Here is a 21826-nt window from a genome sequence, read left to right as displayed (position 1 = left end):
TGTAGTTACGGGGGTCACACACACAGCCACACACGTATTGATTAAAACAAGATGGCACCCACTGTGGCACCCAGCCACTTATGTCATAGTTAGTGTAATGTATTTTGCCATTGACTTGGCCTGAAAGATTCTGCTGAATAACGTCACAGGGGGGGGGGGGCACACACACACAAAAAACAACACAGAACCAAAAACAGAAATGTATAAATACAGCTGAATCATGTTTATATTAATATACATTAGGTGAGGTGTTCTCTGTCTATATGGTGCAATGGGTATATTGTACCCGTCCGACAGGCATTGTTCCCGACAGGCTTTGGTCTGTAGTTAGATCTAAAATTGCACAAGAAACCCAACATATAAAACCTCATCTTTCTAGTCTGTTTTCTTCCTGAGATATGACCAATTATGTCATTTTGATGTTGACCTTTGACCCTTTAAACACCAACTTAACAATAGGCCAGGTTTCTGGTCATGCCCTCTTGAAAATCATGAAAATCTGTCCATCTTATGGACAGATTAAACATTAACATTAAAAAAGGATTATGCTGAATGACAGTATTGTATGTCTTTTGTTTTGTTTTGTCATTTTAAATGATTGTGGTAAGTGAGTGGTATTTCTTATTTTGTGTTGTCATATATTGCTGTACTGTACTGTACTGTACTGTACTGTACTGTACTGTACTGTACTGTACTGTACTGTACTGTACTGTACTGTACTGTACTGTACTGTACTGTACTGTAATGTAATGTACTGCTCTAAAGCCCAAACCACAACAAAGGGTCAGCAGACTCTGCATGAGACTGTTGTTAAGGTAAACCACACCAATGCAACTCAATGAGTTGCATTGGTGTGGTTTACCTTAAAAACCGTCTTGTCCCGACCATTTGGTGTGGTTTGGGCTTCATCATCATGCATCATCATACATCATCTCATTCCGGCCAATCACAATTTGTGTCCTCACTTTTCTGTCTTCGCTTTTCTGCCCTCTATGCAATATGATAATAATAAATTAATAATAACAATAACAATAATATGCAAATGTGTCTTCCTGGTGTATTCCCGGCTTCTTCTGAAAGCCTTGGAGTCAAAATGCCAAAATCAGGCAATCCTCTTATTATCATACAACAGGCGTAGCTAAGAGGTATTGTATCTTTCGAGTATTGTCTGACATTTCTCTACCAGCCACATATCGTTATGTGATGCTCAACCAATGGCCACCCAATCACAATTTGCGTCTTCACTTTTCCGTCCTCACTTTTATCTTCAATGTTTCTGTTTAAAAAATAAGTAATAACTGACTCATTTCAGTCTTTTCACCCATACACTCATTTAGCATAATGCATTTTCTTATGTAAAACTAAGAGAAAATGTTGGTCTCTCTGAGTTAAACTTTTTTCTCAGTTGAACTGCTTTTAATGAACCTTCCTACAGTAGTGCAATATTGCAGTATTTCCCAACTACCTCTACTGGTAGACCAGAGTCAGACCACCATGAGTCAGTTATTACTTCTTTTTTTAAATCAATATATTATTGCATTTTTGAGGTCTGACTCTGGTCTACCAGTAGAGGTAGTTGGGAAATACTGCAATATTGCACTACTGTAGGAAGGTTCATTAAAACTAAAAGCAGTTCAACTGAGAAAAAAGTTTAACTCAGAGAGACCAACATTTTCTCTTAGTTTTACATAAGAAAATGCATTATGCTAAATGAGTATGGGTATGGGTGAAAAGACTGAAATTAGATTGAAACCACCACACAATGGAAAACAGGGAGGAACTCAATGTAGTTGGAGGTGAAGTGGAATAGAAATGTAAATTGGAAAGTCTTTAGTAGGCTATAAGATTCAAATTATGTCCAATTGTTGTGTGTGTGTGGCTTTGTTTCATAATAGTACAGGGTTGAAACCCAGTCTGTCAGTATTTGCTGTACTGTACAGCAGATACTGACAGACTGGGTTTCAACCTTTTGTAGTCACTGTGTTGACCTCTCAGGTAAATGGTGAACAATTAGCATTAAACATAAATCCAACAGAGCCTGTGTGACTGCCTTTGACCAATTTAGGTTGTGACCTAAACAGCATTATGTAATTGTAACTCAAGGAGTAGGTGGCAAAGGAGTGGGGCCTAGGTTACATAATAATATAGCATATTTTAATGTGAATCTTGTGTAATTGTTATTCTTTTACTCTATACATTGCATGGAACTTTCAAATTTAAAGCAACTGAAGCTATGTGAAAGTTTCATCATGTCAGTCCAATGGGTCACAAAGTAACTGAACGCATATACTGTTAATGAAGACAGTCCCAATAAGGACAGTATTACAGACATAATTAAAATCTATAGAATCTATAGGCTATAGAATAGTTAATAGTCCATAGGCCATAATTATGTATCTTACAACAATCTTCAATTACCACTCAAATTGTACAGTTGCTTGGTACAGTATACATTATTAAAATGTTGGTTGTATTTACTTCCCATGTTTGTTTGGTTTTTTGTTGGTATTTTTCATTCTTTGCGTTGTTATTTTCTACTTCTGTCCTACGTTTATACTGTATTTAAACATATTCCATCTCGGCACCACTGAAAGGACTGAGGCTGAAGTGCTGAACCCTCACATGTTGGCATATAGGAGTATTGCAAAAGTTCTGCCAGCCCTGGAAGAAATCACTAAATATTATTTACTATAATATACTATTTAGGACAATTACCAACAGCATAAATGTATTGTAATTATTCTGTGATAACTGTGGTGTATATTCACATTTCTTGTTGAAGACCAAAATACATGACCTGAAATTATTTGTGAATAATAATAATATTTAAAAACGTGTGAAAAGCAAGGTCAGCTGACTGTTTTGACACAAAAATACTTTGTTATTGTACTTCTGTCCTGACAAACAACCCCCCAAGGTGACTGAACAACCCGGTTATCTGTCTGCTTGTTTAGATCCTAGATATCACTGCAGGGTGAGAATGTAAGTCAAATTCCAATCCTGTTCACACACCTCCAACTCCTATTGGCTGACAGAACATAAATTCACTTGCTAGTGACCAGTGGCTGGTTACTGTAAATTACAGTACCATGTTCAGATGGCATGGTGTCATGTTTACCCCCTAATGACCTATACTGTATGTTTTCTGCTCTTCTTATCTACAGTATATGATATGTTGATGTTCCGGTCTTCGTATCTAGTTGGATAGCTAGCACCCCTCAATTTTTTTCTCTTACACAAACATTAAATTCCCATTGACAATGAATGGAGAAATTACGTCATATTTAGACGAGCAAATCGGCTATTATTGTCCTACACAGTCCATCACGTCTCGTGACACAACCATATACTGTATGGTCGTCAATCCGCCACGCCTCATGACACGCTATATGGCCGTCTCCATATATGAAGATCAAACCCTGCATAGCCATACATGGAGAAGACTGGATCATCACCTCGATCTGCATATATGGAGCTGGCTAGCCGGCCAGCTCAGAGTGCTCAACAGGCCCGAAAATTAAGGCCCGGTCCAACCTGGGCCCTCATCAAACCCTGTACACTCAAGACACACTCCATATATGGCCAGACCTCATCAAACCCTGTACAATCAAGACACTGCCCCCGTTGCCACCCTTAGATCTCCATATATCGAGCTGACCTGTTCTGACATTCCATATGTTGCTCTGACCTCATCAAACCCTGTACACTCAAGACAGACATGCCCCATATATAGCCAGTACAGAATTCATTCTGTTGATCTGCCCCCCCATGCCAAAGCGGCAGCGCTCGCCCAGCAGTCTGTCGTCACCCAGGCAGATGCGTGCACATGACCTGGTCGCTTCTCGCCCTCAGGGCGTCTTTACTGGTCAATAATGGGAAATTATGGCTTAGATAGCAGACCAAGAGGATCTGATTCCTGAAGAAGATCCTAAGTGATCGAAACGTTGAGTCAAATAAACCAGTGGAGCTGAGTTTTCATACCAGTGTTGCGGACTCTATTTTTCCCTCTTGTACTGCCTTTTGTGCAGCACCTGGGCTAGAGTGGAGGACTGGAGGTGCATGCTCTATTTATCTAATCAATAATGGGAAATTATGGCTTAGATAGCAGATCATGAAAACGAAGGGATGTCCGCACACTGTTTCTCTGCTCCCAGGAAAACATTTTATTGAAGTCAATAAAAGGTTTTCCTGGGAGCAGAGGAACAGTGTGCGGACATCCCTTCCTTTTCATTGTACGTATATTTTTGACCAGCACCTGTAGAATTTCTGGAGATGTGCGTGCTTGGATCCTATCTCTTAGATAGCAGATCAAAAATAATAAATAATGGAAAATTAGTCTTAGGTCATCTTCTGTTGCCTTGCTCATTTAAATCATTAATCATCATCATTCATTCTTCACCTGAAAACGGAGTGTCTCAGTAGTACCTTTTCCCTACAGCAGTGGTAACCAACCTTTTCAAGCCCAAGAGCCCATTTTATTCCCAATTGTAAGCCAAGATCTACCACTAAAACGTGTTAGAAAAAACACTTGTTTTTTTGCTATTTCTGACAGGCTCAATGCATGTGCACACATCCACACAAAGACTAAAGCTTAAATTAGAATAAATACTTATAGTAAGTTATATTATCAATGTCAAATAATATTAGAAATAAAAAATATTAGGACAAAAATACAAATAAACAAGTTTTTTTTAAATAAAACCAAATGCAAAGGACATGAATTGCTTTTACAGCACAATATTTTGTTTCTCATTTCAATGAATATTCACATTGGCAGATGTTCAAATGACATAGGCATAACATGACCATATATATTTGCACAGATATGGTGACATACTCTCGGAGTCAGCCCACCTTTAATGAGACTGCTGTGACTGATTGATTGATTGATTGAAATATTTATTAACGGTTTGTAGAATTTACAGTACATTTTAAGCACAAACTCAATACAAAGACTGTTAACTGTGAGTGGACGACCCAATTAAGCATTACACTTGTTTACAACAGGGTCCACATTGTTCAATTCATCAAAATTCATCATGCACTTTATCTGCAAGCGTTTTGAAATCTGGTTCATATTTAGTGATTGCCAGTCTGAGGGTGTCATTAAGATGTGAGTCAGTCATACGAGTTCTAAACTTGGATTTTATTATTTTCATTTGTGAAAAGGCCATTTCACATAAGTACGTGCACTGGAACCAAAGTAGGCATGCAGCTTGAGTGCACACGACACAATCAGCGGATACTTCTCTCTGCTCACAAGAGACCAAAATTCCTTCTCTTTAGCTCTGACCTGGCTGCAGGTGACAGTCATTTACTAATCCAATAATCTCCATTTCAATATCTGAAGTTAATGCAAACACATCCTGCATTTTATCGGACAGCAGTTCAATGACAGTAGGCTCAGTAAAGAGGAAAGTGTTTGATACAAAAGCGCCGCGGCCTCGACACTCGCCTGGGTCTTCTGTTGGTGGCTCTGACGGAGTAGCCTGGTTAATAAACCAGACTAATATCGCACGGATCCGGGGGATATTAGTCTGGGGAGGCTCAGCTTGGATTTCATTTCCAGGGAAACATTTTCTCTTTGACGCAATTGGTCAGAGCTACTGTCAGTCAAAGGTCTCAAGCATTGAACGTCACTGTACCAAAGCCCGCCCATATTGCATACCGTGTCCCTATTGGGCGCACACGTTCTCGTGTGTAGAAAATGGGCGTACAATTGAGCCTCTCCAGACCGAAATCCGCCGGTAGGCAATTTTTTTTTGCCAACGGCTGATTCGGTCTGGTTTATTAACCAGGCTACTGACGGAGTTAATTTGGTGAGTTGGTTTGTGGTGGCTGGGGAAAAAAATAGAGCCGATTCTTTTTTTCCCCTCGACCGGCCCCGCTTGCTTCGTTCTAATTTTAACCACCCTCCTTCCTTCTCGACCCAAACTGCAACCTCCTCGACGACTCTCTCTCTCTCTTTTCCTAACGCGACCCCGGTCCCGGACGAGCAAACTGCGGACGGAAAGCTGCTGATATTAGGGTTGTTGTGAGGTGTTGTGTCGCTACTGGCTTCCAGCTCTGTCTCGGTCTGTAGCAGGAGGAGCCAATGAGCCATTAACCAGTGGTCTCGGGCCATCACTGCGCGCTATTCTAAATACACGTTATACACGTTCTGCTGTGTATTGGCAGTGATGGCTGGCTGCCCGTCAGTCTGACACTTGGGGATCGACTTGAAAGGTTCCCGCAAGCTACTGGTAGCTCACGAACCCCTGGTTGGTTACCCCTGCCCTACAGTCTACCTCACCACAAGCATAACTTTTTGGCTTTTGGGCCATTCCATTATTATTTTCAATTAATTAATTTGGCACAAGGTTTGTGAGACCAGTTTGTCTTACTTCCCAACAATACGGGATGGGGATATCACCCCTCTAATAGTTCATGCAACACCAACGCCTAATCAGTCTTGGAAAACACATTTTACTCAAGTGAAAGTATCAATACTGCCACATAGAAATACTCTGTTACAAGTACAAGTTTCGACATTTACTTGATTAAAAGTACAAAGGTATTTGAAAGGCTTTGAAATGTAATTAAAGTACCAAATGTATAATAATCTTTTATGAATAAACTCAAGTAAAAAAGAATAAAATAAAAAGAATACCTAAAATTTGTACTTAAGTAAATGCACTTAGTTACTTTCCACCACTGTGCCTAATAAACAAATCTTAATCTGTCCATATTTTTATTTATTTATTTCAGAAGCTCTGTTGAGTAGAACGGTAACCGGAAGAGTTAAATTGGCTATTTGTCCAAGAATAAAGAATTGAGTAAATTGGTCTAAAATAGGCCTAATAACTTTGTAATAAATATATGAATAAATAAATATAAATATAAGGTATGTAATATATATAATAAATCATATGCATGATTTGAAGCAACATGATCGAGAACATGCTTGAACATCTGACATTTAAGGTCTAATATCTGTTGCAAATAATCACTCCAAAATCTGTTGGCCTGTCAGCTATTATGTATGTGTAGCAGAGTTTAGTGGGTTCCACTTGCTCCATCAGTAATGACATTTCTTATTGGTTAGTGGCCTACTAACACTGGTGTCCACGTTTAGAGTGGTGTCAGTCTAACATGAGACATGCTCACATGCCTAGCCCAAACATTTAGACTCTCGTAGAGGTTTTTTCCAATTCTGACGAATCTCTCTACGTAGAGAGATTAGTCAGAAAAACAGCTACGAGAGTCTAAATGTTTGGGCTACCCATGGTAAGATGTGTTCCTCAGCACACTATATTTTCAACAAGAGTCTGTATGTTTACTGTGATACTGTGATGAATACTAGTTGTTCTAATTTAACATGCTAAATGTACCAACATGAAGTGGTGATTTTGTACATGTTTTCAATTCATTATTTTGACATTCTAAACTGTAAACTCTTTATAAAAACATGCTCTTGGTCACACTGTTAATTCTGTTATAGACGTGCTGAGGATTGGGTGTGTTATACCACAGACAGAAACTGACCAGATACGTCTGTGTATTTACCAGGTTGTATGTTTATTGATTGGGGTCAGTCTAACATGAGACATGCCCATGACGTGCTGAGGATTGGGTGTGTTACACAGACAGAAACTGACCAGATACGTCTGTGTATTAAAGATTAAACTGTCAACAAAGAGAGAAGTTGTCCGGAACTTCATTATTCCACAACAGAACGCAGATCACACGTTACATTTGGTAATACAAAATAAGTTAAAGGGAATATTTAGGTCGATAAAGTATTCTTGCAGACCATTTTCCGAAATCTTACAAAAACCCTAACCTGCAATGTTATAGGTGCCCACTTTCCTGTATCCAATGGAACAACTTACAACATACTACATAACCTTTAAATCAATGCAGCACTTTTGCAGTGTGCAATATTTAGTGTTTTTAACTAGTGGGTTTAAAATTACAACTAAACCTTAGAATGGATGGATACAGTGGCGTGAGTACTCTGTTTTGTTGTGTTGCGGTCTGTTCAACAGACTGTTCTGTTGATGCTTATGTAACAAAATAAGTGCAACAGAGCTCTCAGGTCATCAAGTGTAACAGAGAAGAGCAGAAGGCCCCACACAAAAAAACACAACAGATCTACAAGCTAACAACGCCTCGCTGCGCGACGCGTTGTTAGCTTGTAGATCTGTTCTGAACTTCTGAATCTGATTCTTTTGACGAGCGTTTGGTTTTGCTACGTCATGGACACACCCCCGTGTCCGGCCCCCTCATCATGACGCAGCTGCCAGCTCACAGACATCAGATCAGCAGAGTGACTCGTGAGCGGACAGTAAAGCCAGAGCTATATGCTAAAGCACAGCACACTGCCGCAACCAGGCGGAGTCGACCGCTTCACAGAAAAGCCGGTTGCTGGAAAAGAGGACAGGACACAGGACGTGAGTCAGACAGCCAGCCAGCTGCTGCTTCGGATCGGTGTGGTGGCCAGCCTTCCTTCCCCTCCCTCCCTCCACAGACAACCCTCATCAACTTTCGCTGAAACATCCAAATTCTTCCAGTCATTTACAAAGAAGAAGAGCATGGTGGCGGTGATTGTTTAAACTAAAGGAAGGAAGGAAGGAAGCAGGGCAAACATGGCACAGAAAGACACGCTGTTACATCTCTTCGCCGGGGGGTAAGTTTAGTGACATTTTATTTGTATTACGGTTTCTCTGTTTGGAGGAGGAGGAGGAGAGAACAACGGGGTGGACGTACTGTACTCTGCGGATCTTTTTTCCCCCGTCAGGCACGTGCATGGAAGCGTGAACTCTGTCCTTCACGTGTTCGACGTTTTGTATTTTAATTTATTTAAATAATAACTAGTTATGCTTATCGTACTGCACCAGTCAGTAAGCTTAGTTTTGCTTAACTTTTGCCCTGGATAAGTTAAAATATTATCAGAACACTAGCAATGCTCGTTGTTTAGTTTCTTTGTGTGTGTGGAATACACGAGAAGAATCATTTATATTTCCACAATCCCAAAACCGGACAAACTAGCTGTCATTGCTAGCCATGCTAGCTCTCATGCTAACGCCAGACAGCTAGACAGTCACCATCTACTTCCAGGGAGTCCTTGTTAAGTTGTATGTACTTACGGGAAGGCCCAATGTTGGCTCCAGAAAACACATTTGAATGTTGGTATTTTGTGGTAGTTTTATAACTGTGAAAAGCATCTTATCCTTTCACATAAACCACACTGGCCATGTAATGTAGCTCAATGGCAGGACGACACTATTTCGTTCCGCAAATTAGTCAAATCCGCCTCGGAAGTCAGCCATCGTTTTGCTCGTTTGTCAGTAGTCTGGTGGGTTTGATTCTTATCTCGTTGTGTTTTTAACAATGACATTGACAGCTGACAGACACTTTAGGTCAAATTTATGTAAAAATAAATAAATACAATATTTTGTTTTCATAGTGGTCTCAATGCCCGGCATAATTCGAGAGGTTGAAAGTGGCGCAGTCATGATACTGACCTTAGCACAATGTCCTCTGCTGTTACATAATACTTACAGTTCTAGTCCTTCCATGACAGCCGGCCGGCCAGCCCTGGATCAGTACTGACTTAGCATGGCAGTGTTATTTAAATATCATATGGATGCGAAAGTAGCCGGTTTTATGCATGTATTAATGGAGTCCGATTACGTTCATCATGTAATGTCTGCATTACATTTGAATGGCTGTTATCGTTGATCAAGAACGACATGTTCTACTCTGTGCAAACAAGTCTTAGTAGGCTTTCAACACGGATGAAAATATAGCGTAGGATGTCAATCTAATTATATATATATATATATATATATATATATATATATTACACACACACCAACCATAACTTGTTGACTATAAATTGGGAAGTGGTTAGTATTGAGCTTTATTATGATCCCAATTGTTGTGTGCGTGGCTTTGCATAACAACAGGTACTGACAGGCTGGGTTTCAAAATCGTTACGCAGCTGTCACTGTGTTGACCTATTGGATGAATGAATGGTGAACAATAAACGTTAAAGATAAATCCAATTGAGCCATGTGTGACTGCCTTTGACCAGTTCAGTTAGTTAAAAAACAAACCTGCAGGAGATGTGGGCATAGTGCCATGATATAAGTTTATAACTTATGTTAATGTGATCAAGAATTAAATTTGTATTAGTGTGTGTGGTTAATACTTAATATTAACATATTGTGTAATGTTCTCAAATGTATAGAATACATGTAAGGCAATGTTGCAGTTTAGATTTTTTTTCTAGATTCGTTGTTTTTATGTTGTAGAATAATTCTGTGTTTAATGTTGCAATGCCTATAATATATGCCCTATATCATTATAAGGAGAAACAGGAACTTCTCTTGACTGCATGTCATTATCCCATCTTTGGGATCGGTGTCATGCACACAACAGCTCTTCTTTGTCACCTCACTTCAGCATCAGCACAACATTTGTTTGTCAAAGTAGCCTGTGTGTGTGTCGTATAACAAGTCCACATCCAAAACCATGATCAGATTTCGGACCATGTTATGTTCCATTAGATGGAAAAGGTGCATTGTTTACAGATGAATGGGTTCGTGGCTAGGTCAGCTGTATTGGACAACTTTCTTCAGACACAGACAGTAGGCCAGTACAGTAGAGTAGTAGATAATCTGACTAATCTGATTTAAACGGGTCAATGGCAAGGTGGTAGATCAGATTGCTTATTAAGACTACACTAGTGGGAGGGGAGCAGGCATTGGATAGTATAAAACAAAGGAGTTTTAACTGCATAATGTTTTTCTGGCCCATAGCTGTGAGTAGACTTGTCAAATGGTGTGTTTAAACCGGTATGGTCCTTCGACTCCTTTCTATAAGCTGGGAAAGGTACATCTGAGATGTCCCTTCTCACAGCAGCAGTGTCTGAGCCCTCAACCTTTTGTCTCTGATGTGTTGATTTGATACAGTGACAGCAGCAGAGCAAATGGAGAGTAGTCATTATTTTACCACAACTGTTCATCACCTAGAGCTGCACAGCTGTGTTTTCATGGGAAAATAATTTCCCTCTGCTGATGTTGATTGTAGTCTCACAATCACAAATCTCAGGAACACACTGTTCTAAGAAGTTTAGGCGTTGTCTTAAATAGTAAACAATATGTAATGTGATATGTAGTCTAGGTTCATTGCATTGTGTCACTCACACATATACCGTATTCCACGTTGCAGTCCCTAATCCCCATGTTTGTGTAATTGATCTGTTGTTTACAGATGTAGTGGTACAGTGGGAGCAATCGTGACCTGTCCCCTGGAGGTACTGAAGACCCGGTTGCAGTCCTCTGGCCTTAATCTACGGCCTGTCTTCCAGGTCCAGCTGGGTACTGTGGGTAGTACCGGAGTCATCCGGCCAGGGCCAGGCACTGTTACGCCTGGTCTGCTTCAGGTTTTACGGTAAGACTGATGTTGTTGGTGCTGTTGCCGCGCAAGGGACACAGTGCAGGGGCACTTGCTGTCTCTTGAGGCAGTTATTAGTATTTTTCCACTTGCAGACAGCATGTTTTCTTTCTTTCAGCAGGGTACACCTTTTGTTCGCCAAAACTATTATGTGGGGAAGGGCATAATTATACAGCTGATGTCTTGCTATAGTCATTAGGCACTGAGAATGTGGGAAACACCAATGTTGCTGTTGTGTAGGAGCATGCCATGTAATTGGGATGCAAACCTGGTTAAATAACATGTTTTGGGGGAACTTGTGTAAACTCCAGGGTTTCAGGTCCAGGGTATGCATTCAAGGGCTTCTTCTCTGCTTTCCTCTGCAGCCTTCATTTGTAGGCCATAAAGCCTGTGTTATGTAAGGAGATGAGATTAACTACAGTATCCTGCTATGATGTAGTTCTCTTTAACAACTTTAACAAAGTGCCAGGGAAAGATAAGATATTATGCCACCAAGTCCAGAGAGACTGAAATGTAAGAGCTCTGAAGTGCTTGGCCACATGCGCGTTGAGCTGTTTTGGGGTAGGGTAGCTTGCATGCAGCATGGAAGGAAGTTGGGACATGCAGTGCATGAGGTTTTAGGTGTTATGTTACAGTACATGGACTAGACGCAGTGGTTCCCAAACTGTGGTGTGTGCACCCCTTGTGGTGCGTGAGCGCCTTCTACGGGGTGCGTGAAATGAAAAGGCTAATGGTGGTGCGATGTCATTTTATATTATGCCAATATATGACAAGTATATGCAGAATATAGCCTATGCTGCATATATATGCCATATTCAGATTCATATATGTGGATAAATAGGAAATATACTGTGTCTCATTATAGCTTATGCAATTAATACTGTATTTCCATGTGGGGTGGTGCATCAGCTAGTTCGGGAAGTAACAGGGGTTGCATCAACTTGCATGACCTAAAAGGTTTGGGAACCACTGGACTAGGGTGGTCTCAGTTGAACTGGAATTGACTGGCAGTCAGTCTGACAGCCCTGTACCTAAAGGCCTACTAAATGTGACTGATGTATTTATATTATTATTTTGAGGGGCGCTAGCCCATCATATGACCAGCTTTGAGTATTTGTGTAAACAATGAAGACAAAATCAGATCAATCTGAAGTGAGTGGTGCAACAGCGCCCCCTGTTGGTACCCTAAACACAGGGACACAGACACCACCAGGGACAGACAAAGCTGGGCATTGGAGTGGCTGCACCCTATGGTTGCACCACTCAAATGTGTAAACCCAAACATTGATGTATGATGGTAAGAGCGCCCCTCACTTCACACGGGTGTGATTATTTGCTTTAACTCCATTACAATGTCCTAAACTGTAAGGATGCTATTTGTGCATTTCACAGAATTGGGATTATAGTTGCGTGTACCGATGAATGACATCGAGTCACTTAAGGATCTCTCTCTTTACAATTTAGCAGATGCTCTTAATCCAGAGCGACTCTTTTTCTTTTGGTTCACTGAGAGATAAACACAAGATGCATATTGTATAGAACAGGTTTAGGTTTATTAGTAAGTACGACTTGTCTACCCTTCCCCCTTCACCTCGCTCCAGTCTGGCCAGTTTGTCTGCTTGGAGAATGAGGGTCACTCTGCCAATAGTTGAAAAGAACATGTGGCAATGGCCTCCACATGACAAAACAAGCATGCTGAGGAGATATGTTTCATGGTGCATTACCTGGGCCAAAGACAGTTCAAGCAAATATTAGGAAGAGGGGGCATGATGTTTGGAATGGATTCATTCCAGTAGTAGTGACGTTTTCAGACTCTTTGTGAACATAACACAGAGTTTGTTTATGTAAAAACATATAATGAAGTCCTGGTTGTCAGTGTGTCCTGAACTAAAGCTAAAATAATATTTTTTCTAAATGTTGTTCTATTTCAGGTCTATTCTAGAGAAAGAGGGACCAAGATCACTCTTCCGTGGCTTAGGGCCCAACCTTGTCGGTGTGGCCCCCTCCAGGTACAGTAACACCAATGGTTACAGAAGGCATATACAAATTATATGAAGTCCATTGTCCACTGTCTATATCTTTGCTCAGATCCATTTGGTTGTGGTTGTTAGAAGAAAACAATGTGTCTGTTAAGTTTGTTCCTGTAACAATTTCCTGCCATTGCTGCATAAAGTTAATACAGGCTAGACTAGATTTAGATTTTGTTTAAACAGTGGCTTGTGAAAAGTGATGTTCCCTTCCCTTACAAGTAGTAAGTGAAGGTTCAGCATTTTCTGGGTCTGATAAAAGTTTGACCCTTGTGCTCATCTGTGGAAAATATTAACACACAATAACAAACATTTTTTTAAAGTTGTACTTGCGTGGCATGCATGCACTGGACAACTAGGAAGGAACAGTGCTAATGCATACTATATAGTCTATACCTCAACTTTAAGTTAACATTTGAGACTGAACTGAATTACCCCCCCACTCACCCGCCTGCCATAGTTAATGAGTAGCGAATGTATGCTTATTGATGAGTGAATTGGCTACTGGTCTGATCCACTAACCACTTTGGAAAAGCCAACGTTCAGACCGGCACCAGGCCCATCGCTGCAGCCTAATGCTTATTCAGCCCATTCTGGCACTTTAACAGGCTGTTCCAGAAGCATAGCAGAGAGTGCGGACAGAGGATACAGATGACTCTGGACACACTCTGTCAAAGGCTCACGTGTGATCTTTACATAATCACATGGCAGTTCTAAAACGACATGGCCTTATTAAAGATGTATTAATAGTCTTGGGCAACACACGTTTGTCTTGGCAACAGTTTCTATTTATTTTTTGCTGTGCAGATGTCTCATTGTTTTTGTTTTTCTTCTATTTTAGAGCCATCTATTTTGCTGCGTACTCAAAGTCTAAAGAGATGTTCAATGGGGTGTTTGTACCCAACAGTGGACCGGTGCACATGTCTTCTGCTGGGTTTGCAGGTGAGCCATGTGAATGTTGCCCTTTGTTTTCCTTATCGAATGTCTGCCTTATCGAATGTGAATTAGACACAACGTTGTGTAACGGGTCTCCATGTTGTGTTTTTGCTACCCGTGTGAAAACCTTACTGTACATCACGCTTTCAAACGGAATAATTCAGTTTCTCCCCCCCCCCCATCCATAGCCTTTGTTACAAACTCCCTCATGAACCCTGTGTGGATGGTCAAGACGAGGATGCAGCTGGAGAAAAAGTAAGTATCACGCTTAACTTCCACTCCGCCTATGTGCATTCATTATTAAAGTGTGCAGAGATTCCAGACTTAATTTAATATTTTGTAAGGAATTTTTTGAGACTTTGACGCCCCCTGGTGCATGGGCCTTCTCGATGCTGTCCTTGGTTTATGCAGTGCATGCAATTTAGCATGTGACCATGTCTGTAAATACACATGCTGACGCATTATGGTGCGCTCAGAAGAAGAGTCTATATTTGCACTGCCAGTGTCCAGTACGTGCACAAGTATCATGTTAGGTCACACGATTAACTCTGTTAATGAATTAAAGACATCGTAAGTGTGTGTGGGGGAGGTCCAAAATAAATGTGTCAAGTGATTTTTATGATCATCTGTGTCAAAGATGCATCTAGAAGTCCCTTTTGTCATTAATGTTTTCCTGTTATGCTAATGTCAAGAAACAAAACTTTAAAAACGTATTATTGAATAAAGCAAAATAAATCAGCTATAACCAGTGAGTAAAGGCTGCAAGAACTTATTCCTTTTTTTATTTTTTAGCTTGTATAAATAAACACATCAGCATCATCATTCAGCATCTCTGATATGTCTTGTTTTGACACTGACACCTCTTACCTGTCTCACCCTTTAGAGCCAGGGGAGAAAAGAAGATGAACGCACTGCAGTGTGCCCGCTATGTTTACAGAACAGAAGGTATGAGGGGCTTCTATCGGGGCCTGACGGCATCCTATGCTGGCATCTCTGAGACGATGATCTGCTTCCTTATCTATGAGACACTGAAGAAAGAGATCGCTGAAAGACAACACCCAAATAGTGTAACGGACAAAGGAGCAACAGACTTCTTGAAACTTATGATGGCAGCTGCTTTTTCAAAGGGTTGTGCTTCCTGCATAGCCTACCCACACGGTATGCATAATATATTATATCATACCATTTATAATATTGTTGCATTACATATTTTATTTGTTCATCCATTACAACTGGTGTTCTCTCATTTTCTGATCTATGAAGTTAAATGCATTCGTTTTTTTACCTTTCTGTGTCCTGCAGAGGTCATTCGGACAAGACTGCGGGAGGAGGGCAGCAAGTACAAGTATTTCTTCCAGACGGGGAGGTTGATAATGGTAGAGGAAGGCTATTTAGCCTTTTACAGAGGACTGATTCCACAGCTGATCAGACAAATCCCCAACACAGCCATCGTTCTCTCCTCCTATGAACTCATTGTCTACCTGCTGGGAAATTCAAAGTGACAATGCGTTTGAAAGTTTGTCCCATCAAATGATGGGAGGCACACAATACCCAAGGCACATTGGACGAGAGACATTTGAAAATGCAGCATGTTGCCTTTTTTCACTTTTTTTTTTTCTTTCAATGGGCTGCTATAATGACTGTTTTTTTCTGGTGGAATTTGAAGCAGGTTTTACTGTTATCCAAAGACCTATGTGTATTTTTATTTTATTGACGGCATGTCATTAGAAGGGTATCCGAATAGCTCAACAATTGCAGTACTGTAGTGTTAAGTTAACTAAATTATTTTATGTATTTGTTTTTTGTTTATTACCACATTTGTCAGTTTTCTTTGCTTATCAGTTGTGAATGTATAGAGAACCATCGTTGGCAGGTTAATACAATTGGGGAAGGCATTCTGAAAAGTACTGTTCTTGGAAAACCACCACCATGAGACTATAGTGAGATTTTGTTTATAATTTCATTGACACAGAGTGGTGGATTTTGAAGTTTGAATTATACCAGAGTAATTAATTTATCATATTTTTCATTATCTACAGACTTATCTGTATAGTTCGATTCTTAAAAAATATGCTTATCTTTTACAATATAATAAGAACTTGAATGCTTATTTGACCAGTGGCTCAATAAATTGCTTCAAGAAATTGTCAATCATTTGTTGGGTTAAACCTATTGTAAGGTTGAAGTTGTGCTATTATGTCAGGCTTCTTTACAGGGAGCCAAATGCTTGTATTTGGGTAAATTTAGAATTTTCTTTTACATTGGTCAGACATGCAATAACATCCCATTGAACATTAGAATGCAAAACATGCAAATGTTTTAACAATTCAAATAAGGAAATGGGATATGTAGCTGATTATACATTATGATCTGGACTATGCCTTTAATGGACATCCTTTACATGTGATTCACTCAAGACTGAAAGAAACAGAAAATCAAATAACTTCAGAGCACAGTGCTGTTTCTAAGGTAGACATTTCCTATTAATTTAAATGTATAGTATACAAATGTCTAAGCCTTTAAGGATTGGCAATACAGAATATTGCCTTTTAATCTAAAAATAAACAGCCAGTATTCTTGTCTAATGGAAGTGATTATGTGTGTGTAAAGTATTCAGCATTGCCTATGCTGAATTGTATACACTGAAATCAGTGTATTTATTTGTAACTCAAATGGAGTGTACAAATGATGGTTGCAACTTGCATTTATACACTTAAGGTCCTTGCAGACTGGACTTAATTAAAATACAATTGTATTGTGTACAAGAAAATGTTATATATATCAACCAAATTTCAGGGTTTACTTTGCAGTAAATCTGACTCATTACATAACGGGGGATACAAATTATGTTCACGTCAACCTATTATAAACTGCTGTAAGGAAAGTGTTAACTGTGGACGACACCATAAAGCATTACATTTGTTTACAATAGTGTCCACCCTTTTCAATTCATCAGAACCATCTTGAGAAACTCAAAATGAATTACAGCAGTAGATCAACGAACAGTCTGCCGTTGAATCATACTGTTCTATTAATGACAGTTCCTGCAGTTGAACACTGAACAGGGGTGGGAATGTCAGCCCATGTTGGTGTTCTTGGTCTCACACCAGCAGGAGTTGGCTGCTTGTATCAGCATACAAGCTTAAGCAACAGACATGTTGTGTTTACAATCCATTTAAAACCAAAAGGACTGTTAACCACTTAAACTCTATACTTTGTTGACTGGTGTCTCCCAGCTTTGTCCTTGGACCCGTCCTTTTTTCTCTCGACTCCAAATGTCTTCAACAAACATAGCCGATCTACAAACTCACAATATCCCAGTGCAAGACATAGTGGGCATGTAGATCAGCTATTTTTGCAGAATGTTCACTAATCATGACATGACTGTCCAGAATAGTCGCTAGCGTTCATGTGGTTAAGCACTCAATGCATCTTAATGATATATTGAGTTTAATTTATTGAACACAGAAGACATTTGTCAAAGTGAATAGCTCTTAAAATATGTGGTGCATTGCATGGTAGCCTGATTGGATGGCCTATGCAATGGGCCTGTCAATTAGTTGAAGTAAAGAATCATGCTTAAATGCAGATGAACGTAGCGAGATGAACCTGGATAATTTGGAGATGCGCCATAATTCCACAATGTAGCTTATAAATTATAAGCAGGCTTTTCATGCATATTCTCCTTAGAGTATAAGATATTCTCCAACAAGCTTCTGAATGCCTGCTCAGCAGTGCACTGGATAGAGGATCTGTAGTTTATGATAAATACTGTATGAAATGAAATAGAACAAAGTGAAACACTGACATCACTGTTCCTTTCTTTCCCTTCAGTTTAAGTGTTTGCATGCTTATGATAAGACCAGCTCAGTGACCTTGTGGTTTGAGTGTCTGCCCTGAGACTGGGAGTCAGGGTTCGATCCCCGGCCGGCTCATACCAAAGACTGGTAAAAAATAAATAAAGGGACCCCAATACCTCCCTGCTTGGCACTCAGCATCAGCGGTTGGATTGGGGGTACGTCCCTGCGACATACTAGCGTCATGTCCAGGGGGTGTACTTGTACATCAAGCTGCCTCATGCTACAGGCACTCCTGCCCTATATGGACGCCATGGCTCGGCAAGGCTTACTTGCTTATGATAAGCAACCACAGCTAAAGACTGACACACTCACATTTACATGGATGTATATTTTATTTTATAACAATGCCTTTAATACTACCCTCCACCTACTCACTAAATCACAGTAAAATCCAAAGTGTTAATTATCTATTAGTGTAAAATATTTACCTATACAGTAACAGTGAAGAAATCATTTGTCAACATGGCCAGAATTATTGCAAAATACTCTTGCTATGCTCCACCACCCGCTGTACTATGAGGTGATTCATAGTACATCGGGTGGCTCCACCAACCAGAACTAGATTCTGCCAGTTATTGTAGCAGTAGCTGGTGCAAGCTAGGGTGTTTTCTACATGAACAGGGAAGGAAATAAAGCATACTGTAGGTGTTGATGCGCACATCTTTCCTTAAAACTAAAAGAAAGAATAAAAAAAGATGTACATGTTATTTTTGGTTGGTTGCCCATTTAGATTCTTTCCCCCAAAATAAATATACTTAGGCCTATTGCATTGCAAGTACAACAAAGATAAATGATGAGGAAAAGGCATGCATTATAAATACATTATTAAAGAGCAAGAAAGGGGAGGTATAATTACCACATCACCATAGACAAGTTACAGAAGTTGAAATACACTATTAATCAAGAAAAACACTTGAAAGAGTTGAAGCCACTGTGTTATTAGAGAACCAAAGGTATGGAGCCCACATCTCCATGAAGAGTGAAGCATACAGGTCAAGTATTCAAGAGTAAAACACTCCATAATCATCCTATGCCAACTAGTTTTAGTATGAACTTTGTCACTTATCCAAGACATATTTTATGCAGCATTATGCAAGGATGCAGTGCTAGCAACAATAGTTGCATCTTGAATCGGTGACCCAGAGGGCCAGAGTCAAAGACTTCATATGTAACACATATGTCTTGCATATCTTGCAAAATATCCATCAAATATGCCTGTATTTTATGACAAGACCACCAGAGTGTAGATCTCTACAGAGACTTTACATTTAAGGCACATAGACGATAGCTGTGGGTTCATATAGTCTTCTATTAGGAGATATTTGCAATCAGTACAGGATTTTATACTGCTGCAGTCTATCACGATTGCACACATACATTTTCTTTACAATTTACAGTATATTATGCACAATATTTGTCCTCAATATTTGTCACTCACCTACTTACCTACCTACTGTACCTACCTATGTTTTTGTTTTCAAACAAAACATTAGCCCTTTCAACCCTTGTGGGCCGATAAACATGTTTACCTTAGAAGTGATAAAGTGTACATTTTCTGTGATCTTGTTAAAATTCTGTGAGTGATTTCTTTTGCAATAATTCTGCAATGTGGCTTCATTTGAGTATTTCCCCAAATAGCTGAACTTTTAGTTCATTCCTGACCGAGAGTGACCTCTGTCTGTAGTAAGGATAATTTATTTTCTCTCTACCACACAATAATGACATAAGAGGCAATGATACAGTTTACAAGGATAAAAACCCATAGTTTTGTCAAAGTAAGAACAGGCATGTTCCCTTTACGGTCAGCAAAGTAGGAGAAGGGACACATCCGGCCTGATATAATCAGATATAATTATTAATAATATATATGAATAGATATAATAATAGTAACATCATAGCTTTCACAGCCATTGTGATGACCTCAGTGTGTCTTATTTCATCATACTATTTACAAAAAAACTGTAAAAACACCCCCTAAACTATTTTACGTGATAATATTCCCCATATCTTGACTGTAGTAAAAATACATTGTTATATACTGTATAAGATATTATAGGCATACAATGATATTGATATAATATACACATAATACAATACAAGTCTTATTGATTTAAATATTTATTTCACAGTATGCAGAATGGGTACATTTCAAACGAAAGTACAAAAACTGTTACTTTGTGGACGATCCATGATTAAGCATTACACTTATTTACAACAGGGTCCACCATTTTCAATTCATCAGAACATTTAGAGACATACAAATATACACTTCTATAAAATCATCTAGGAAATCATATAAAGAAATTAAAAAAGGGAAATACATGTACAGTATGGGGAGAAAGGGGTGGGGGTGAGAAACGCAGACTTAATTTACAGGGGCCAGTTTCGAATTGCAGCTGTCCATAGTTGCTCTTTGAGAGCATTTTATAAATAAATAAATGTATTCCCTTGTTTGAGCCAAATCTGGGTATGCACGTGGTATGTTTCACGTGTGCATGCAGTTCAGAATCTGAACTGAATTCTTTGTTCCTGTTAGGCAACAACTTTGTTGCACCTGCCTTCACTCCTCGTGGTCATATAGCTGAATGGGTATAGAGAGGTCATCTGGAAATGTCAAAATGTCCCTGGGCAAGACCCTTAACCCCTAACTACTGTATTAATAGCACCTACTGTTAGGATGGGTCAAATGCAGAGGTACAGTGTGTACTTAGTGTGATCTTAATGTACTTATAGACAAAAATATTCCATTCCCCTTCCACATCGGTTTACATTGGTTTTTTCTCATGGCAGCACAAATACTAAACAAAATCTTCGAAGAAACATCAGGAAATGTGCATAAATACTAAACAAATTAAATAAAAATAATAATAACAACAAAAAAACACATTGCATACAGTTAAATCTGTTTACATTGTTGACTGCATGTGGGAGAGGTGTTTACCCAGTGTGCATCTGTTTTGCAGCAGTGTCAGAATTCTGGCATCTAGAATTCTTTAAAGGTCACTGCAATGGCTCTATCACTGCTGTCAATGTGTCCAATCCTCCAATTCTGGGCCATTTGGACATTTACTTGCAGGGTTTCCATCAAGTGACCTGGGTGACTTTTGCTCATAGATCAGATTTGTTTTCAATGGATTTATAATAACAACACCGGTAGGCCTACAATAAAGCAAAGAATAGGACAAATAGATCTTTATTGTCATTGTGACATGTACAACGAAATTAAAAGTGCCAACCGATCAGTCATCTTACCACCCATATTAAAACACTTAAAACAAGGTTTCTCAGGGTGCTGTGATGCTGATGCAAGTCTAGGGGTGCCTCGGAATACTTTCCCCCAGAATAGTGATGATTGATACTGATACTGTAATTCTGCAAACTGTTAATAAATATTTAAATCAATCAATCAAAAACCCAGACCCACCCCTGACCTTAGAAGTCATTTAAGGCTATGTATGGACTTTTTGATTGATTGATTGAAATATTTATTAACAGTTTGTAGAATTACAGTACATTTCAAGCACAAACTCAATACAAAGACAGTTAACTGTGAGTGGACGA

At 39.4% G+C, this 21826-nt stretch overlaps 1 protein-coding gene across 1 annotated transcript; it reads left to right on the top strand.

The window, feature by feature from the left end:
- Positions 1 to 8315: 8315 nt before the first annotated feature.
- Positions 8316 to 16556, top strand: LOC310862207 (solute carrier family 25 member 33). The gene is made up of 7 exons (XM_083769973.1): positions 8316 to 8668; positions 11260 to 11439; positions 13374 to 13451; positions 14311 to 14411; positions 14594 to 14660; positions 15289 to 15563; positions 15708 to 16556. Exons 1-7 carry the CDS (start codon positions 8628 to 8630, stop codon positions 15905 to 15907), a joined length of 942 nt encoding a protein of 313 aa, XP_083626099.1. The 5' UTR covers positions 8316 to 8627; the 3' UTR covers positions 15908 to 16556.
- Positions 16557 to 21826: the final 5270 nt, after the last annotated feature.

The sequence above is a fragment of the Protomyctophum parallelum genome (genome assembly GCF_964188405.1).
Source record: "Protomyctophum parallelum genome assembly, chromosome: 7".
Lineage (NCBI taxonomy): Eukaryota > Metazoa > Chordata > Actinopteri > Myctophiformes > Myctophidae > Protomyctophum > Protomyctophum parallelum.
This window is presented reverse-complemented; position numbering and strand designations above follow the sequence as displayed.